The following is a 21,848-nucleotide window of genomic DNA, read 5'->3' as shown; positions in this document are numbered from 1 at the left end:
AAGTCTCCCCGCCAGGCTGGCTAATGACCAGCTTTCTCAAACCACTGGCTTTACTCTCTCTCTCTCTCTCTCTCTCCCTCTCCATGGTCTGTCTTTCCTTTCTGGCATCTCTCTTCATCTCGGCCTTAATTTCTCTGTCTCCCTCTTCCTCTTCTGTCTGTCCTCATTTCTTCCCTACTCCTTGCATCTTGTCTTCCTCTCTGCACTACTCTCTTGTATACTCTCTCTCTCTCTCTCTCTCTCTCTCTCTCTCTAGCTCTCTCTCTCTCTCTCTCTCTCTCTCTCTCTCTCTCTCTCTCTCTCTCTCTCTCTCTCTCTCTCTCTCTCTCTCTCTCTCTCTCTCTCTCTCTCGCTCTGTAGTGTGAAGGATGGTGGGATGCCAATTACCCTGCTGTTTCTTCCTGCTCTCTAACAGAAAAACAGCCCAGGATTCGCGCATCATATATTCATGCGAAATGAGACCCACAGCATCAATTATTCTTCTCTAAGCACACATACAAACTCTGCCTGATTGAGTGTGTGTGTATGTGTGTGTGTGTGTGTGTTCACACCTTCTGTCACATACCAGAGAAATGATAAGGGCACTATGGTTACAGTACAGAAATCACCAACTGCAGATGCGGCACCGTGGTTTGAGGTCACCCCTGTCATCGCTGTGGCAACCTTCATCATTACGGTCATCACCTTCATCAGGGTTATCCCCATCATCGCCGTCATGACCGCTGAGACGATGACTTAATAGTAATAATACACTGTACATCCTCACAGTTGTTATTATCATCATCATCATCATCATTTTTAGCATCGTCCTCCTTTCCCATCATCTCCATCTCCTCTTGCCAACACACACCTCTCTTTGTTCCCCTCTTCCACCTCCTCTCCTTCTCCTTGGATACAACACATGGTGTTCCTCCCACTCAGTGACTGTTGCTCAGCGGCGCCGTTGCAGCCAGTTCTAGACACCCACATACAGCAACCCTCAGACTCCCCTTCTTCTTCTTCTTCTTCTTCTTTTTTTTCCCCTCCCCAAAACCACTTCTTCGGCATCTGTTACCGCTGAGAGATGCGGTTGTTATTCGAGCCGCGGAAGCCGCGATTATGGATGCATCAAAGGGATTGAACAGGCATTTTTAAGATTAGTGACAGTCTGCGCCCACTTTCATGGTGCACGGGGAGACTTGCTGTGTTGATATAGTTTGCGGATGCTTAAAATAGGACCAAGGTGCCAAATATAAATCCAGAGGAATAATTAGATGCCGTGCAATTTGTCTGTTTTGTTGTTTTACGAAATGATTTGGGTTTAGTTCGAGTAATTCTGAGAGGCAATAGTTTTGCAACACTAAATGTTCATTAGCAAATTTTTTGATCTGCCAGTGATGGTGCGCGTCACCTGATTGCTTTCTGCAATGTAGTTTGTAAACACAGACCAAAGCTACATACCCTGCAGATTAGTTCATGAATATATTTAGCCCGGTTTGCTGTCGTCCTTGAAAAGTGAAAGGAGAAAAAAAATCAAAAACATGCTTGAAATTTCAAAGCATGCTAATAAACTCCGGAGAGCATGCCACAAGGAACTAGAAACAGCCAATGCAACTCTAAATAATCTGCTCTTCACCCAATTTATACAAATATAAGATGACACTTAAAACTGAACATGATCTTCTGCTGACGAGAGAGGCCAAAGGACTCCTCCTCCAATCGCGGGGGTCCACGTACAAACATGGAGACAAAGCAGTGCGTCTCCTGGCCCGTCAACTAAAGGCTAAGTTAGCCTCAAAACAAATTACCCAATTACGAGATGAAACAGGCTCTATTTACCTGACCCGAGCGCAATTAACAGCATCTATAAGGCATGTTATTCCCAGTTATACCCTTTAGAATTCCCAGATGATGATGCCCAGCTAGCTATGTTTTTTGAGAAATTAACCATGCCCAAGATATTGACTAGCGACCAGCAGATGCTTGACACCCCTCTAAAAGTTTGTGAGATAAAAGAAATGATAGTCTACGCAGAGTGGCAAATCCCCGGGTCCTGACAGATTCCCCGTTGTATTTTATAGACAAACTAGCCCCATTGCTATTAGAAATGTTCAGTGAGTTGCACCCTCAGGGATCCATACCACCCACTCTCAAACAGGTTCTAGTTTCACTGATTTTTAAGAAAGACAAGGACCTGTTGAGTTGTGCCTCCTTTCGCTCGATCTCGCTCCTATCAGTGGATGTCAAGATACTCACAAAGATATTTGCTAAGCAACTGGAATGTCATGGCTTCAATCATATCGGAGGACCAGACTGGATTAATAAAAGGGAGGAACTCCGTTACTAATATTTGAAGGCTTCTCAGTGTCATTCCTATTCCACCATCTTCTACCGAACCAGATTTGATTGTGTTATTTGATGCTGAGAAGGCCTTCGATAGGCTGGAGTGGGCTTATGTATTTTCTTACCTTCAGCAGTTTGGTTTGGGCACTGGTCTCATCTCTTGGATTGAGCTACTTTATTAATCTCCTCATGTGGGAGTATGTACAAATACTCAACGCTCCAAGTTCTTTCCACTCTCCTGTGGGATGCGTTAGGGGTGCCCACTCTCTTCATTATTGTTCAGTATTGCTAGCCAACCGCTATTGATCGCTCTGGAGGCGAAGAAAGGACTGAAGGGGATTAAGAGTTGGGGAACTGAGCATAGGGTCTCGATATATGCCGACGATCTCTTTTTGCATGTGAGTGACCCTTTAATTAGTATCCCTCTTATTATTTAAATTTTGAAATCTTTTGGTGCGATTTCAGGATACAAATTAAATATCTGCAAAAGTGAGTGTTTCCCTGTCAACCAACTGGCTACAGAGATACCATCATTATCTATACCCTTTATGCTGTTCCTTCTGTATTTCTCACCTTGAGCTGTCTCCACTACGTAAGACCTGAGGGAGTGGAGCTGGGACTGTGGACGACAGCTGGCGTTGTCCATTGTTTTTGTCAGTCCAATTTTGTGAGCACAGTGTCCCCTGGGCTCAGTGGGGGCAGAATCATCGCTCCATTCCTGCGGTTGTAGTAATATGCCTGCTTCTGTTTAGCTGTGGTATCGGCCTTTTTAATTTCATCTTCGTCGGGCCAGTTTGGTTACAGATTGTCCTGCAGAGTGGGTAAAGTGGTCCCGAGTTTCCTACCCATAAGCAGTTCGGCTGGACTGGCTCCGGTGGAAGCTGAGGGTGTGGCTCTGTACATTAACAAAGCGAGGAGGGGGTCTTCCTGTCTTAGTATCCCTTTCGCTATCTGGACAGCCCTCTCTGCATGTCCATTGCTCTGAGGGTAGTGTGGGCTTGACGTTACATGGACAAAATCATAGTCCTCACTAAACTTCCTCATCTCTGCTGAAGCTAGTTGGGGCCCATATCGCTAACACTTCAGGGATGCCATATCTTGTAAATGTAGCTTTCAGCTTAGCCACTACCTGACTGCTAGTAGTAGCTGGCAGATTTAGGATCTCCAAGTATCTAGTGTAATAGTCAGACACTATCAAGTAGTTTTGCTTTTTAAACTCACATAGGTCTATGGCAATTTTCTGCCATGACCGAGATGGGAGCTCACTTGACATTAAAGGCTCCTTTCTCTGTGTGTTCTTGTTTTCTCGACATAATGCACACTGCTGTACTTTTGTTGTGATGTGTTCTGACATTTTTGGCCACCAAACGGCTTGGCTAGCTCTTTCTCTGCACTTAACTAGACCCTGGTGCCCATCATGGATTCTCTCTAAGATCATCTCTCTCATAACTGCATGACTAAGCCCTTTAACTCAGATAACTCCCCTCTCACCTGGTAAAAGTCTCTGACTGTCTCAGGCACCTTCTCTGCATACTCAGGCAATCCGTGCCTGATGAAGTCCAGTACTGTCTGGAGTTGCAGATCCTCATCTGTGTTTTCTTTTATCTCCTTCGTTCTCTGGGGTGTGGCTAGCATCTGGCACATAACAGCATCAATATGTGCCGCCACAACATCGTGGAAAGCTCCATCTCCAAAGCGCTGCTCTGGGCCTCTGGAGAGAGCGTCAGCTACTGCCAGCGTTCTGCCTGGTGCATACTCAGCTATGCAATTGAAGCGCATTAACATCATTAACAGCCTCTGGCATCTGATGGGAACATTGTCCACGTCTTTGCTGTTCATAAGAGGCACCAGAGGTTTATGATCAGTGACCAGCCTGAAGCTATCAAGTCCGAACAGGTACTTCTCAAATCTTTCGCAGGCCCACACGCTGGCCAAGCATTCCTTTTCGATTTGGGCGTACCTTGTCTCTGCGTCGCTTAGCCGCCTCGAGCAGTAGGCCACGGGCTTCCAGTGGTCTCCATGCAACTGGAGCAGGACACCTCCCAGCCCATAGCTGTTGGCATCTGCTGTAACTGCTGTAGACTTGGTGGCATCATAAAAGGCGAGTATGGGGGTGGTGGCTAGTGCAGCTTTAAGTATGTGAAACGCTGTATGCTGTGCGGGCATCCACACCCACTCCGTCTTTCCCTTCAGCAGCTCATAAAGTGGCTGACCCACAGTGGATAGCTCCGGAACATACTTTGCCAGGTAATTCACCATCCCCAGAAATCTCTTGAGTTCCGTTACATTTTGGGGCTGAGGAAAGTTCTCTATTCCTGTCACTTTGTCTGGGTCAGGCCTGGTTCATGTCTCATCGATGACGTGACCGAGAAAGCGGACTTGTGTCTGTTTGAACTTGCATTTAGCCTTGTTCGGCTTAAGTACTGCTGCTTCGATGACTTTCAGTGCCTTGGCTAGGCGCTGGTCATGGATTTCCTCAGTTTCTCCATGTAAGAGGATATCATCCATGTACACTTCTGTGCCCTCCAGTCCTGTCAAAGTCTCTGCCATATTACTTTGGAAAATCTCGGGAGCGCTCGTTATCCCAAATGGGAGCCGGGAAAAGGCATACCTCCCAAATGGGGTCATGAAAGTAGTGAGCCTCTTGCTGTGCTCGTGCAGGGGGATCTGGTAGAACCCGATCGCTGCATCCAATGATGTGAACCACTTTGACCCCGCGAGCCGTGGCATTATTTCCTCCATAGTGGGCAGTACGTACTTTTCACGTTTCATTGCCCGGTTCAGCCTCCTGATGTCTGCACAGCAGCGGACCTCCTTCTTATTGGGTTTCAACACAGGCACCATAGCAGCACACCATTGTGTTGGCTGGGTTACCTTCTCAATTATGCCTTCATTTTCCATGCACTGCAGTTCTTTCTTAACAAGTGGTACTAGAGGCAAAGGTATTCGCCTGGCTGTATGCACTGCATATGGCTGCGCGTCTTCCTGTAGGGCTATTTTCACCGGCTCTGTCTTTAACAGTCCACTTGTTCCGAAAACGCCGCTGACTTCCTCCACCCGCTTCACTAGGCCCATCGCTGCAGCCTCAGGGCGGCCTAGTAGCGAGTTGCTTTCTCCTCTTATGACGTACACAGGAAAGGAATACTGTTTCCCCTTGTAGCTGGTGGTGGCCTGAAACAGTCCTACACAGCTGAGGTTTCCCCCTGGGCTTATGAAGTGTGTGTCAGGAAGTTGCAATCTTATTTTTATTTTTCAGTGTTTTGAAAGTCCCTTGGCTGATAACTGTAGCATCGGCTCCCGTGTCAATTTTGAAAGTTACTGGCATGTCACATATAGTCAAACTAACAGTCCAGTCATCTTGACTTTTCTTAATGCCCACTTCCCCTAGGAAGTATAGCTGTTTGACTTCTTCTGTAATCTCTCTTACAGCTTTTGAGTGGCATGCCCGCTCCCAAGGTCCCTTTTTACGACATTTATTGCACTTACTTTTCAATGCAGGGCACTTTCTCTCATCAGGGTGCTGAGGCACACACCCCTCCACTTTGTGGGTTGCAGGGCTGCTGCTTCTATAACGCTGCCCTTCCTTTTTCTTTTGATGGCCTTCCTGCCATCGAACAAGATTAACGTTAGCCAGCTGGACCTCTGGTTGGTTAGATTGGAGACTAGCCTGTTTAGTTATCTCCTCCGCCTGATGCATCTGTTCAGTGACTTGTGTCAGCGTTGGAACCGCCCTGAGAGATCTTTGTCCTTTATGCCCACCACCAGGCGATCTCTGATGTGCTCTTCTCTCTTGTCCCTGAACTCGCAACTTTCAGCCAGCTCGTACAAATGTCCGGATGTACATCTCCGCCGTTTCCCCTGGCTGCTGGCTCCGTTGGTGAAAACATGCTCTTTCGTGTATGATGTTGCAGCGAGGAACGAAGTAGTGGTCAAACTTTTTCATAACGACGTCGTAATCCTTCTGTTCCTCCGCTGTGAAGGCGAAGGAACTGAATATATTTTCAGCCTCGCTTCCCATTGAATAATTCAGCGAACTCACTTGTATCTCCCCCGTCATCCTTATGCAGCTTCGTAGCGAGCCTGAAGCGCGAACATCTTTGTCTCCACTCCGGCCATTCTGCGGGGCAGTCAAACTTGAAATCGCTCGGCAGGTTAAACTTCGGCATGGCTTCACGTCGCACTAATATGCCGACCACTTTGACACCATGTAATGTCTGTAGAAGCGTCTTCTCGACATACAGAATACTTTCCCAACAAAATGAGCCGACTCCGTGAGTTCCTTTTAACAAGCTGCTCTGCCTGTTTTTTATCCAGCACACTCCATCTCCGTCTACCGCCTCAACTATCAGACATGCGCACTTCACGTCATGGTAATAGACAGTACAACAGTGACACCTATTGGTCCTCTTACTTTCACCTATACAGCGGTACTCCCTAATTTTCTTAGGAGAGCCACCTATGAGTAAGACCATTCCTCAAAGAGTCACGGAGCTTGCAAAACATTTCGCAAATACAAAGCTACACACATAGGCTATACGCCTACCCATGATCCCACGCTGTTACGTGGTCTACGTTCTTTGACGTATCTTCAGTATGCTGCCATCTGCTGGCTAATTCATTTCAATGCGCTAAAACAGGACACAGACGGAACCTACAGAAGTAAGTTATAGCTATGTTCTTATTGTTATCAGTGGATCTATATGAGGCGCAAAAGCGTAAAGGGTAACACTGACCTATCACATTAACCAAAGGTCATGTCTCCTATTTCTACGACCTTTTATTCCCAGCGGATGAGTCAGTCGTCACCAACAAATTAGTTTGCTATGAAAAAGAACCACAGTCCACTTTTTCAGATGACTTCTGGGGGAAAAAGGCTTTGAAAGCCGTCAACTCCTCTTCTAGCAGTGCTAGGCTCAGCTGCATATGGTTCAAAGTTGTTCATAGACACCATTACAGCAAGGCCGAACTCTCCAAACGTCACCCAAGCGAAGTGGATGAACATTGTGAAAATGTGCTTCCAAGTGCCTTGTGATTTGACTCATATGTTTTGGTTATGTCCTAAAGTAACTGGCTTCCGGTATTCATTTTTTAACACGATTTCAGAAATGTTGAAGTTGAGAATCTGCCTGTCCCTTCACATAGCAGTCTTTGGTAGATGAAATCACCTTGATGGCTATCCAATCTAATTTTTATTCTCTTTGCCTTTTTATTCGCCCATTGAAAAATCCTTCTTCTTTAGAAATCCACTCAGCCACCCTCTATTAAAGCCTGGCTATGGGATATTTTGCTTCTACCTAAACTGGAAAAAAAAAACATTGTCTTCCTCCTGGCGAGGTGGCACTGTATAAATCGGGCTTAGGCCCACCTGGGTTGAACGAGTACCTTGCAGCCTGCCCACACAACCAACTGTTACCTAACCGCATGAAGCCCAGAGAGACCAATAGAATGGCTCGGATGCTAGTAAATAGGATACAGTAGCTATTCATTTATCAACCTACACGCTTTTTATGGTTTATATTTGTTACTTATCTAACTGCTTTCATTCATTCATTCACTCATTCATTCATTCATTCATTCATTCACTCACTCATTCAGTCATTCATTCATACATGCATGCATTTATTCATTAATTCATACATTCATTCGTTCATTTATTCATTCATTTATTTGTTTGTTTGGTTGTTTGTTCATTCATTCGCTTATTTACGTATTTTCTTGTTTTTGGGATTATTTATATTAAACCTATTGTAATGTGGTCCAATTCTGTTTTGGGAAAGGGTCTGCAGGATGGGGTAGGAGTAGATGGAGTGCAGAGGGACCTGGGTAAACAGGATTTTGGGGAATATTACAACGTTGAAAAGATCATATGGAGTCTCTCAACTGTAATGTACATTTTGCTCTGTTTCCTTGAAAGGAAGTAAAAATACATAAATACGTACATTCCAATGCACGCGTGATGAAGCCCCACACAAATCTCTTGTGTTTTGTTGCTTTGGTTTGTTTTTCCACCACACTGACTATCTAATCATCTATGCACACCGACGTGAAATCGATTTGGATCCACGAGTAGCCTTGGCTGCGAGATGAAACATCCACTTATCACCCACGAACTGGAGATTTCAGTGAGATGGACTGCACTTATCCTTCAGTATAGAAAGAAAACGACAAACTGGGAAGGATCAAGGGAGTAACGAGCCATGCATTCAATCCATCCAGACATGCTCTGGGAGATTCATGATAAATCATGCATCGCCTTTCCCTCACACCAGAACACAAGTAACTGATGAAAAAACAAAAGAATGCAATGACACTTTCTCATACCAGTTCATTAAAGATAATAACCAAATTCTCTGGCATGACAGACTGGTGGAATATATAACGCTAATTCCCTCATCTATGAAGCCTCAAAGCCATTTCTTTGTGCATTTAAAAAGCCGTAACAGCCAAAACCCACCGGATCAGTGTTTTGAAGACTACAGGTGGAGGAGATGTAAAAAGAAAGAAAGGAAGAAAGAAATGATTGACATATCAAGAAAAGAAATAGAAAACTGCAATTTCTGTGTTGAGAATTTCGTCAGCATCTTGTTCATTGTGTCAAATGATAATGGAACTGTGTGTGTGGGCGCGCGCGCGCGCATGGTACTGATGGGATACTTGTTGCCATGGCAATAAATCCAACCCATGCTGGTGGTGTAGTCATGGCAACTGAAACAAAAACACAGTGTGTCCCTGCATGCTCCTTGGTCGAATAAAGACGTTTCCCCATCCACCAGATAAATAAAGCTCGGGTCTTTACAGATTTGCATGGTGTATCTTCTTTAACTCTTCATCATCTGGTCGATCAAGCTCACCCCCCCTCCTCCTCATTAAAACATGCAGCTTCAGTGGTCGTAGGATGTCGCTGATGTACCTTTTTTCTATCTTGTCATAGGTGCCTACCCGCGGCTGTCTCTGAGCTTCAAGCTGAAGAGGAACATCGGCTACTTCATCCTGCAGACGTACATGCCGTCCATCCTGATCACCATCCTCTCCTGGGTCTCCTTCTGGATCAACTACGACGCCTCGGCTGCCAGGGTGGCTCTGGGTAAGATTAGGTATTTGTAGAAAGTCAACGCTTCTTGAATGGTGGATAGGGATCCAATATTAGGATGCGATTCAGGAATGAAGAGCGACGTGTTCCCCATGAACCTTGATACCGAAGAGACAGATGAAATTACCTAGGTGTCCCCAGCCAAGTAAATGTTTGGCTTTTTTTCTGCTTCTGGTGTGGGAAAATGGCAGCGTAAATTCACGTTTAGAGCGGCCTCACCCGGTACTGGTGTGGGAAGATGGCGGCGCAAACTTACGTTTGCAGCGGCCTCACCCAGTGTCTCGCCCAGTGTCTTTGTCCACATCTGCGTCTAAGTATGTTTTGTCTTCGTTTGATGGCTGGGAGAGCTGGCGTCGGATCGACTGGGAGAGCTTGGTCTGCCGCGTCCTGTGGGCCCAGGGACCACGGCCCTGACCAGAGCTTCCCCCGAAGAGGTAACACCAAGGGCGGTCTGACAGGACGCGGAAGCGGGGCAGGCTAAGCTAACTGCTAGCCCATGCAGACCGGCAGCTCCGATAACACCGAGGGCGCTCTGGCGTTGACTGCGTTTTAGAGTTGTCGTGGGGAGTGTGGGGAGGTGTGTCAAAGGTTTCTGGCTGGGAGAGCTGGCGTTGGATCGGCTGGGAGAGCCTGGTCTGCCGCGTCCTGTGGGCCTAGGGACCACGGCCCTGACCAGAGCTTCACGCGGATAGGTAACACCAAGGGCGGTCTGACAGGACGCGGAAGCGGGGCAGGCTAAGCTAACTGCTAGCCCATGCAGACCGGCAGCTCCGATAACACCGAGGGCGCTCTGGCGTTGACTGCATTTTAGAGTTGTCGTGTTGAGTGTGGGGAAGTGTGTCAAAGGTGTCTGGCTGGGAGAGCTGGCGTTGGAACGGCTGGGGGAGCCTGGTCTGCCGCATCCTGTGGGACCACGGGACCACGGGAGCTGTGCCTGAGGAGGAAACACCGGGGGCGGTCTGACAGGACGTGGAAGCGGGGCAGGCTAAGCTAACTGCTAGCCCATGCAGACCGGCAGTTCCGACAGTCATCCTGGCAGGCGTTCGTTCTCTGGACAGTGGAATTTTGGACTGTGTTGCACCGAGTGGAATGTGTCGTTAAATGTTTGTTTGTTTGTTTGTTTGTCTGATATGGTGTATTTTGGCATATGCGGTTGTGCATTGAGCTTTTCATCTTTCTGTACTGTTGTTATGTCGGCCTTTTGTTAGGCTCCTCCAACTGGCAACAATAAATCCATAACCTTGACTTGGAGCGAAGGAGGTCAAACCTCGCTCTCTACTGCCTATTGTCAGTCGGTGGCCATTATGCGCTACAAGTGGTGCACATCTAAGAGTTCTCTGCAAACGTTCCGGCGCAGCACATTTGCAATGGACTCCAAACGATTGGTGAGGGCACGGCTCTCCCCGGAACAAGACGTGATCACGTGTTTCAAGGCGCACAACATCATTCATTGCGCAGAAATGTGCAGAGTGAAATACCGATTGCTGAGATCGAGGCGCGCCGAATTTTTACGACCCGGAAGCGTCGCGCTTCGTCTGATATCCTCACCAAAGAGGGACGTCACGCAAAAGCAAACGCAGAATCCCCGTGATTGCAGTTCAATCGGGATTTGGGAAGCATAACCAACAATCTGATCTGTTTTATTAGAACTGCTCTTTAGTTAGCTTGGGGTTTAAGTCCACGTCGAATTTGTTAGTTCTTTAAATCATCTTACAAATAACACATCTGAGCGTTTTGTCTCCGGACTACATCACAAAACAGTCTTAGTCCATTACCTATGTTTCTTTCATTTGTGTGTGTATGTGTGCGCGTGCGTGCGCGTGCGCCTGCCTCTCATGTCTGGTGAATGCCTGTGTGTGTATTTATATATATGTGTATTTATATATGTATGTATATTTGTGTGTGCGTGTGTGGGGGGGGGTGAGTCCATACATTACGTGCATAATGATTATGTTTGTGTTTTTGTGTGAGCGCGCTCCTTTTGTGTGGTGTTGTGCACACGCCTGGGTGCTGGTGGGCTTTTGTTCCTCCCTTTTCCAGACAACGGCGGAGGAATATCTGGGTTAAGGCAGGGTGGCCGTAATATCCGGTCATTAGCATGTGTGTGCGCGCGCTCGCGTGTGTGTGTGTGTGTGGGTGGGTGGGTGGGTGGGTGGGTGGAGGGGGGGTGGATATGAAATTCAGCTAGTTGCAATATCCGGTGTGTGCTCCTACAGCTAAGAGGCAACCGGAGGGCTATTCACCACTGCTGATGGATCATTACAAGCTTTCACGAGGTATCCGGATGGGGAGGAGTGTTTGTGTGTGAGCGCGTGCACGCGAGTGTGCGTGCGTGTGTGTGTGAACCTACCAGTAACAGCAACGTAATGATCAGTGAGGGATCAATTCATAAGGGGGACGGGGGGGGGGTGCCAGACAACCAATTGGATTGTTTCAAGGAGAATCTTATTGTCTTGGGCAATTCCAGAGCACCGCAAAGTTACAAAGGACCCGCTCGTCCCGTAATCGGGTTGCAGCGCTTTTCACCAGACCTGCCCTGCGGCCATAATCACGTTATGAGCCGCCGAGGTGTGCGCATTGGCTATAATTGCTAAGCCAGATCTTGTATTAGCGTAACAGGAGACGGTGAAGAAGTTTGAGCTGCACATTGAGCTGGTATGATATCCCCCGCCCCCAAAATTAGTTTTAGATCAATTGCACAAAAAAAAAACTCATGATGAGATCTACCTAAAACGACCATGGGCGGTCATAATGACCGCCACTGTTTTTAAACTCCATATTCTGCCGAGATAAATACCCAGTTGAGATGTTAATGTATTACATATGTTAGCATGTCTGTTATGAAACTCACACCAAAATTAACATTTTAACAACTTTAATGCTATTTCTCAAAAAAATTAAAATGGCCGCTGTCCAACGCCTGTAAATGCTGCAGCGCCTCGGTGGTAGTCATGGTGCGTCTGTAACGGCGTCTGTCAGCAGACATGTTGGACATAATCAAAAATCAAGTCTAGACTATTTATCTGCACTGGAGGGCGCTAGTGAGTTTCTAGAACAGAGAAATGAACTTCACGAAGGAAATGACGCCACCAACACACGTCATAAATAGTGACACGACGCGCGCGATGCACGCACGAATTACGAGCGGTCATTTTGACCGCTCATGGTCGTTTTGCGTGGATCTTTTTTTTTGCGCTATTGATTTAAAACTCATTTTAATGCAAATATATATGCAATTTCCCACAAAGTTATTAAACTTAGAAAATCCAAAACCGTCACAATGACGGCTAAAGGTCGTCCTAGTAGTTTTTAAAGTTCTTTTGGGGGACTGTTTCAACGATTATTTCAGTTCTGTTTTTGTTGTTTTACATTTCACATTTTACAGGCCTTGCTCCATTAGCAGTAGCGATTTCCTTTCTGTTGGTAAATTAACACCGCTTGGTTATTCTTGCTCGGCGAGTTGTAGCAACGTGCAACACAACATGGCGAGCCGAGGCTCTGACGGGGGCTGCAGCCGCCATTTTGCACCTGCAGGCCAATCCATCGACACACGCTTAGCACCGACGCCCCGTCGGTGCTCCTACTCACGGACATGCTAATGCCAGTCGAGGGTCCTGCCACGCGTTCCACGCCTCATTGCGGCCCCGTGTTTTACAGTGTTTAGGGAGGAGACGCGTCACTGATGGCCTTTCAGTTTGCGATTATGGGATGTTTTACTGCCCCGTCGCCATCGCGGCCATTTGGACAAGCATAACACGGCGGGGCCGGGGGATGAGCAGCGGTAGAGGATGGATGGATGTGGAGAGGAAGAGTTAAAGGTCAAATGAGGAGGGGGAGAGAGAGAGAGGGTGAGAGAGAGGGGTGGGGAGGGGGAGGGAGACAGAGACGGATGAGAGAGAGAGAGAGAGACTGGGAATGGAAGGAGAGATTAATGCAACGCAGAGAAACCATGTGGACGGGCGAGAGAGCGAGAGAGAGAGAGGGGGGGGAGAGAGGGATGGAGAGAGAGATGATGAGTGAGGGAGAGGAAGACAGGACGAGGCAGAGAGTGACAGAGAGACAGAGCGAGGGAGACGGAGGGCGAGAGAAGGCCCATAAAACGATATTTCTCCCGAGAGAATCCAGCAGGGTGATGAAAAAGTAGGGAGGCCCATGGGCACCGGACCCTTTGATTAAATTGTCCGAAGAGAGAGAGAGGGGGGGGGGGAGAGAGAGAGGGAGAAGAGAGTGAGGGGGTGAGCAAGTGAGAAATGGAGGGGGGGGGTGAAGGACAAAGAGTAATGGCGGAGCTGAAAGTACACCTATAAAGAACAAGGCTGTCGTTAAGCAAAAAAACCCTGGAGACTGCACCATCCAATAGAAAGCCAAAAAGGAAGACACACACACACACACACACATATGCTCCATGCACACACACATGAACACACACAACACACACACATGCTCCATGCACACACACATGCACACACACACAACACACACACACGCACACACACATTATACACTCACAAAACATACACGCATACACGAGACACACACACACACACTCTACATGTACCATGCACACACACACAACACACACACATGCACACACACGCAAAAAACACACACACACACATACACGAGACACACACTATACATGTACCATGCACACACACACAACACAAAACACACATGCACACACACACATGCACACACACACATGCACACACATACACGAGACACACACTATACATGTACCATGCACACACACAACACACACACATGCACACACACACATGCACACACACACACACACAAAACACACACACATACACGAGACACACACTACACATGCACCATGCACACACACACACACACACACACACACACGAGACACACACTACACATTCACAATACACCCATACACACTAAACACATACACTACACATGCATACAAACACACACGAGACACACAAAACACACTAAACACACACAAACACAGGAGGCACACACACACGAGACACACACACACTGCACAATACACACTCACATGAGACACGCACACTAAGTACACACACTAAACAGACACACACACACACACACACACACACACACACACACACACACACACAGGTGCACGTTAGCTCGGGCTTGTTTTAATTGATGTGCAGCACACTGTCACATTTCATACAACATGTGCACGCACACACACACACACACACACACACACAGTCATGTGTGTGCAAGCAGCAGCGTTGGCCCAGTAAATGTGACAATAAATCACTGGAAGGGTTAGACTGACCTCAGCTCCCTCACCCCATACACAGTCCCCCTCTCTGCCCCGTCTCCTCACTGTACTTAATCACACACACACACACACACACACACACACACACACACACACACACACACACACACACAGACGCACACGTGTGCGTCTGTGTGTGTGTGTGTGTGTGTGTGTGTGTGTGTGTGTGTGTGTGTGTGTGTGTGTTATATGAACGGCCCAGCAGTTGATAGGCTCCATGTATTCTGCAGCAGCAGTCCAGATGTATAGAGATGTATAGGCAGGTATAGAGAGCCATCTGCCATACACCGCTATTACAATATAACATGTAGGTTTATGGTGGGGGAGCGCTGGTCCGCTGACATAATGGAGCATATATCACACGTCTGCCCACCCAATTTCACCCTTGTCTTTGTCTGTTCTCTCTCTCTCTCCCTCTCTCTCTCTCTAGCTCACTCGCTCGCGCTCTCCCTCTCCATCTCTCTCGCTCTCTCCCTCTCTCTCTCGCTTGCTTTCTCCCTTTCCCTCTCTCTCTCGTTCTCTCGCTCTCTCGCTTGCTCACTCTTGTTCGCTCTCTATCGCCCTCTCTCTCTCTCTCGCTCTCTCTGTCTCTCTGTATGTATGTATGTATGCATGCATGCATGTATGTATGTATGTATGTATGTATGTATGTATGTATGCATGCATGCATGTATGTATGTATGTATGTATGTATGTATGTATGTATGTATGTATGTATGTATGTATGTATGTATGCATGTATGTATGTATTTCTAGTCAATCTGTCTATCCCTGTTTTCCTGTTTCTCTGTTGCATTGGAAAGCAGACGCGCGCGCACAATTTGCAAAGCTGCCTTACTGGGAATATCGGGAGATAGCAAATAATCACACGTATCCATTCATGCGCCCTGGTGGATAAGGTGACTAACAGCTCGCGGCTACTAGACACGTGCAGCACTATTCTAATGAGTTATTTCCGCTTGATGACCACGGGGCAGACCATGGGGCAGTTGCAGAGTTCAAAGCAGACCTTTGCATTTCAATGAAGCAGAGGTTGCGTGCGCACCTCGTTGCACGTGCAAGTTCAGGCGCATGTACACAACAGCACTACGCTGTATACACACACACGAGCACAACAACAACTGTCACACATCCATTCATTACAAAACACATTCATGACCGGTCAAGCACAGAAAACAAAAAAGGGACAAAGACATTTTTGTGAAATAGATCCTAGTTTCTGTGGCAACCCCTCAGATAGCCAATTTAGTTGGTTTTCTAGAAACGTGACCTCCCTCTTAGTGTCGAATTACACTGATGAGCCAAAACATTATGCCCTCACAGGTGAAACGCATAACATTGATCGTCTCCAAACAAGGCCACACGTCAAGGTCTGGGTATATTAGATGGGAAGTGACCCGTCAGGTCTTGTAGCCCACGTGTTGGATGCAGGAGAAATGGGCAGGAGTGAAGACCCGAGCGACTTTGACAAGGGGCCAAGTTGTTATGGCCGGACGACTGGGTCAGAGCATCTCTGAAACGGCGAGGCTTGTGGGGTGCACCTGGGTCAGCAGTGGTGAGTACCTATCGACAGCGGTCCGAGGAGGGACAAACCAAAAAAAAATGGCGGCAGGGTGTTGGGCGCCCAAGGCTCACCGATGTGCACGGGCAAAGAAGACTATCCTGTCTGGTCCGAACCGACAGCAGGTCTATTGCACAAGTCACGAAACATTTTAACGATGGTTAAGGGAGGAATGTGTCACAACAGACCAGTCAGAATGCCCATGATGGCCGCTGCTGAGCGTCGAAAGCACTTGCAATGGGCACGCGAGCGTCGGACCCGGACCTTGGAGCAGTGGAAGAAGGTCTCCTGGTCCGATGAATCATGCTTTCTTTTAGCTCAAGTGGATGGGCGGGTACATGTGCGCCGTTTACCTGGGAGAAGTGATGGCACCAGGACGGAGGGAGTGTGATGCTCTCTGCACTGGGAAACCCTGAGTCTGGACATTCATGTGGACGTCAATTTGACACGTGTCACCTACCTAAACATCGTTGCAGATCAGGCGCATCCCTTCCCTTCATGGCAATGATATTCCCTGATGACAGTGGCCTCTTTCAGCAGGATAATGCACCCTGCACACATTGTTCGGGAATGGTTTAAAGAACGTGATTAAGTGTTCAAGGTGTTGCCCTGGCCCCTAAATTCTCTAAATCTCAATCCGATTGAGCATCTGTGGGATGTGCTGGGCCGATGACAACTCCGATTCATGACGACTCCACCTCACAACTTACAGGACTTGAAGGATCCTCTGCCAAGTTTGTTGGTGCCAGATACCACAGGATACCTTTAGGGGTCTTGTGAAGTCCATTGCTTGGTGAGTCGGCACTGATTTGGCGGCACGTGTAGGACCAACAACATATTAGGCATGTGGCCATCATGTTTTGGCTCATCAGTATAGATTGGGTAATGGCCATTTACAAGAGGTTTGAAGTACCAGGTAGCTTTGAACGATTTATGAACACGCTACATAAACCATACCTGATCCATTTTCAAGAAAAATCGTTTCTCAGGAGGAGGCCTTGGAGGAAACGCCATGACGTGGAGTTCACAGATCTGGTCTTTCCCTGCAGGAAGGCCAAGGAGCGGTGAAAGGGAGTTCAGAGGTCTCAAAATAAATGATAAATGTGGTTTTATATTGTTTCCTTTTTATCTGCACTTAATTTACACGTGTTTAAACCTGTGTTTTAGAACTACTTTTTTGTGCTTATGATTATAATGTTTATTGTTTCTTTTCTTGACAAATGCAATATAGTTTTTTGTTCATCACCCTGCATCCTGGTCCCCAAATCAGCTTACACTTATACATTGGTGGTGATTCACCTTTAGATGGGAGCAAATTCACAAAAGTGGCATACCGGCACTTTATTAACAGCGATGGTTGTGATAATAAACTGTCCCGTTTCTTCCTCCCCAACAAGGGATCACTACGGTGCTAACAATGACCACCATCAACACCCACCTGAGAGAGACACTGCCCAAGATCCCTTACGTCAAGGCTATCGACATGTATCTGATGGGCTGCTTTGTTATGGTCTTCCTCGCTCTGTTGGAGTATGCCTTCGTCAACTACATCTTCTTCGGAAGAGGCCCTCAGATGCAAAAGAAGCTGGCGGAGAAGGCTGAGAAGGCCAACAATGAGAGGGCAGCCAAATACGACTCTGCAAGAGTGAGTTGACATGTTGACCGGTTGCATGGGTGGTTCTAAACTCATGCTAATGATCAGTAAGAGGTAGTTCGATGAGAATACTACTCTTGTGAATGCAACTCCAACGAAGAAGCCACCGTTTGCCATTATCTGCTTAGTGATATGTTCCATATGCTTTCATTGAATGTGAGCTGAAGAGTGCCCCCATATGCTGATCTGACCTCAAGTTATATTTCATTGCATTTCTCTGGACAGGTCAAAGTATACAGTGTGGGCAGTATCCCCAAAAAGCTTTAAAATGGTAATAAATGGGGTGTCCGGGCAGCGTCGCGGTCTATTCTGCTGCCTACCCCTACGGGGATGGCCGGTTCGAATCCCCGTGTTACCTCCGGCTACAGACACAATTGGCCGTGTCTGCGGGTGGGAAGCCAGATGTGGGTATGTGTCCTGGTCGCTGCACTAGCACCTCCTCTGGTCGGTCGGGGCGCCTGTTCGGAAGGGGAACTGTGGGGGGGAATAGCGTGATCCTCCCACGTGCTACGTCCCCCCTGGTGAAACTCCTCAGTGTCAGGTGAAAAGAAGCGGTTGGTGACTCCACATGCATGGGAGGAGGCATGTGGTAGTCTGCAGCCCTCAGCAGAGGAGGAAGTGGAGCAGAGACCGGGACGGCTCGGAAGAGTGGGGTAATTGGCCAAGTACAACTGGGGAGAAAAGGGGGGGGTGGTAACAAATGTTGTCCGGAGCCCCAATTAATCAAGATTTTATCAAACGTTAATGTTGTTAGATGTAAAGTGAGAAAGGAAAAAATCAGTTTTCTTTTGTACTTCCAAAACGCTGTTTTTATTTTTGTATTTTTGGTCAGCTGATGGGATCAATAGAAGAAAAAAATTTTGGCACATTGAGCTGACATTACAATTTTTTTTCCATTTTGTCTTGATATCCTTGATGAATGGTGTCAGCGAGCCAAAACGCGCTGGATTTGAGAAAACCCATTTTTTTCTTATTGACTGGTTGAATATGCTCATCTCCTCAGGAGGCAGGTAGTAGGACCGCGTCCCTTAAACGGTCCAATCAGGTTAAAGGTCTTCGTCACTCACGCTCGGTGAGTTTCCAATTCTAAGGGACACTTCCATATTTCTTACGTCAACTCTGCCATCGCCTTTGGTTGACATCTATTTTCGTTTTTCTTTTCTTTTCGAAGAACCGTTTGCCCATGGCATGAATGAACATGGCATTCCCATAACATTGCCATAACCTTGGGGGTATTTAGTTTTGGCATTGTGATCTCACCACATTGTTATTTAGCTCTATCATTGTTTTTCCCTACATCAAATGTAAGCATGAGACGTGGTTCCCCTCCACACGCCGCTGTACGTTAATAAGTTTCCGTTTTGGATATGGTCATATTTTCCATTTCAGAGCTCATCCAGTGTGCATGGTCTCTGTAGAACGGTCTTCGATGTTGAATTGAAGGGCGTCCGGGTAGCGTAGCGGTCTATTCCGTTGCCGACCAATACGGGGATCGCCGGTTCGAGTCCCCGTGTTACCTCCGGCTTGGTCGGGCGTCCCCTAATTGGCCGTGTTTGTGGGTGGGGAGCCGGATGTGGGTATGTGTCCTGGTCGCTGCCCCTCTAGTTAGTCGGGGCACCTGTTCAAGGGGGAGGTGGAACTAGGCGGACTAGTGTGGGCTTGTGTTCTATTATAACAGGCGTCTGGCATTCAGATTTGTCCAGAAATGTAAAGCGCTTTGAGTGGCTGTTGCAGCTAAGCGCTATATAAAATGCAACTTGGCTGATTGATTGATTGATTGATCCTCCCACGCGCTACGTCCCCTGGCGAAACTCCTCACTGTCAGGTGAAAACAAGCGGCTGGCGACTCCACATTTATCATAGGAGGCATGTGGTAGTCCGCAGCCCTCCCCGGATCGGCAGACGGGCAGCGACCGGGATGGCTCAGAAGAGTGGGATGATTGGCCAAGTACAATTCGGAGAAATTTAGGAAAAATCCCCCAAAATTAAAAAAAGGACACTATCTTTGATGATTTCCTCGAAGAAACAGCTTAGAGAAGGGTTTTTTTCTTCTTCTCATGAACTGACAGACAGTTTGCTCTGCAACAAGTGCTGCTCATAGCTAGCAAAAAAAAGTGACGAGTTAAGACTTGCAATAAGACCAGTCATACGTTGTGTGTTTCACAAGTTTTAAAACACGCATTGCCACCCCCTGCTTGTTAGCATACAGACTGGGGAACCTAGTAGCAATAAAAGTGCTTTGTTGGTGTAAAATAAATGCACATTTAACCTTGTGAAGAAATTCGATGCAAGGCGTAGAACTCAAATTGCATAAATCAGACATTGCTGCACAAAACCAGCATTTATTGCATATCTATTTGGATTCTTAAGACGTCTGCCCTAGAATATATCATATTGTAGCGGGAATTCAGGGGGCAGGCGGGAATCGAGCCAGTCAACTAAAGGGTCTGACCCCTTAGCCAAGGGCTAGCAAGTCTACACTTCCGTGGGCGTATACACTGTTATGCTGTGTTCACCCCAACGCGAAGCAACCTTTTTCGCGAGATGGGATTACATATAGAGTCAATGCAAAGATGCAAATGGACGTGAATTCGCGTGTATTCGGGCCGGGCGGCGCGAATTTCGCGTCATTCGCGCGAGTTGAAAATCTTCCAACTTGAGCGAGAAATTCGCGCGACGAATGCCTATCGGATTCTCCTGACGTCAGCTCAATCTCCTCTCCTCTTTTCCGGAACTGAACTTGCCGGGTTTTCGCGCACTCGATCCTGCGACCAAACTCGCGCGAGTAACGGGAATAAAAACGAGTGATCCCGCGATCCAACTCGCGCACGCAAAGCGAGGCGAAAATGTGCTTCGCGGCTGGTGTGAACACAGCCATTCCAATATCACGGTGCGCTGTTGCGCGTCGCTGCATAACAGTAAAGCTCATCGTGCAGACTTGTTGGCGAGGCAAAACCATAATTTCTGTGGAACACTTCAGAGCCAACACCCGGCCCACACGTCAGACAAAGCCCGGATAGGTGTGTTGAGTGAGACGGCCAGGGAACTTCTAAAAGGGGCCACGCCTTTACGCCATTTTTAATTTAGTGGCGTGTCCGTGAATGGCGTTCATCTGCTTCTTCTCCTTCCTCCAGGCGGAAACCCACGGCCACGGGAACGTCCTGCTGACCACCCTGGAGATCCACAACGAGGTGGCAGGGAACGAGATCACCACCAGTGTGGCGGACATTAGGAACTCTCAGTCCATGGTGCAGCTGGACAGCACCGCCTCGTCCAACATCCAGTACCGCAAGCAGAGCGGCGGCGTGGGCTCGCGCTCCGCTAGCCGCCAGTCCCTGGAGAGGTCAGCCCAGATGAAGCGGAGCCGCCTGCGGAGGCGGTCGTCGCAGCTGAAAATCAAGATCCCGGACCTAACGGATGTGAACGCCATCGACCGCTGGTCTCGCATCATCTTCCCTTCTGTCTTCTCGCTGTTCAACCTTGTGTACTGGCTCTACTATGTCTGATTGGACCGCTTTTTTTTTTTTGCTTTTTTTTTCTTGTTCAGGTGTTTGTTGTTGTTTTGAGTTTCTTGTTTCTATTTTTTCTTTCTATTTCCTGTTGATTTTATTTGTTTTGTTTTTTTTACGTGATGAAATATCCACATAATAAGGACAGCAATGATGGAAAAAAAATCAAGAGACTGAGAGAGACCACTAAACCCTGGACCAACTTCTTGATAAAATAATTTTATATTGCAGTTTATGAACCCTTCACATGATTTTTTTTCAGAAGTATGTACTGTAATTGGGATTTGTTAATTTCCTTTCCCAACATTTGCCCTCTTGCTAATATGTAAATAGAGAGATGCACAGCCAGCAAATGAACAACAAAATACAGTATTTGCGAGATTCATGAAACATGTAAGAGATACGAAAACAAAATTCTCAAG

At 47.3% G+C, this 21,848-nt stretch overlaps 1 protein-coding gene across 1 annotated transcript in view; it reads left to right on the top strand.

Annotated features, from left to right (window-relative positions):
- LOC130131424 (gamma-aminobutyric acid receptor subunit beta-3-like) overlaps window positions 1-21,423 on the top strand; it is a 59,201-nt gene extending 37,778 nt beyond the window's left edge. The window contains exons 4-7 of the mRNA XM_056301100.1: window positions 9,254-9,406; window positions 17,661-17,908; window positions 18,921-18,989; window positions 21,052-21,423. Of these exons, the coding sequence (XP_056157075.1) occupies window positions 9,254-9,406; window positions 17,661-17,908; window positions 18,921-18,989; window positions 21,052-21,423 (842 nt within the window). The remainder of the gene's footprint in view (window positions 1-9,253; window positions 9,407-17,660; window positions 17,909-18,920; window positions 18,990-21,051) is intronic.
- Window positions 21,424-21,848: the final 425 nt, after the last annotated feature.

The sequence above is a fragment of the Lampris incognitus genome, chromosome 21 (genome assembly GCF_029633865.1).
Source record: "Lampris incognitus isolate fLamInc1 chromosome 21, fLamInc1.hap2, whole genome shotgun sequence".
NCBI classification, from domain to species: Eukaryota; Metazoa; Chordata; class Actinopteri; order Lampriformes; family Lampridae; genus Lampris; species Lampris incognitus.
Note: the sequence above shows the minus strand (reverse complement) of the source record. Positions and strands in the feature narration are given on the sequence as shown.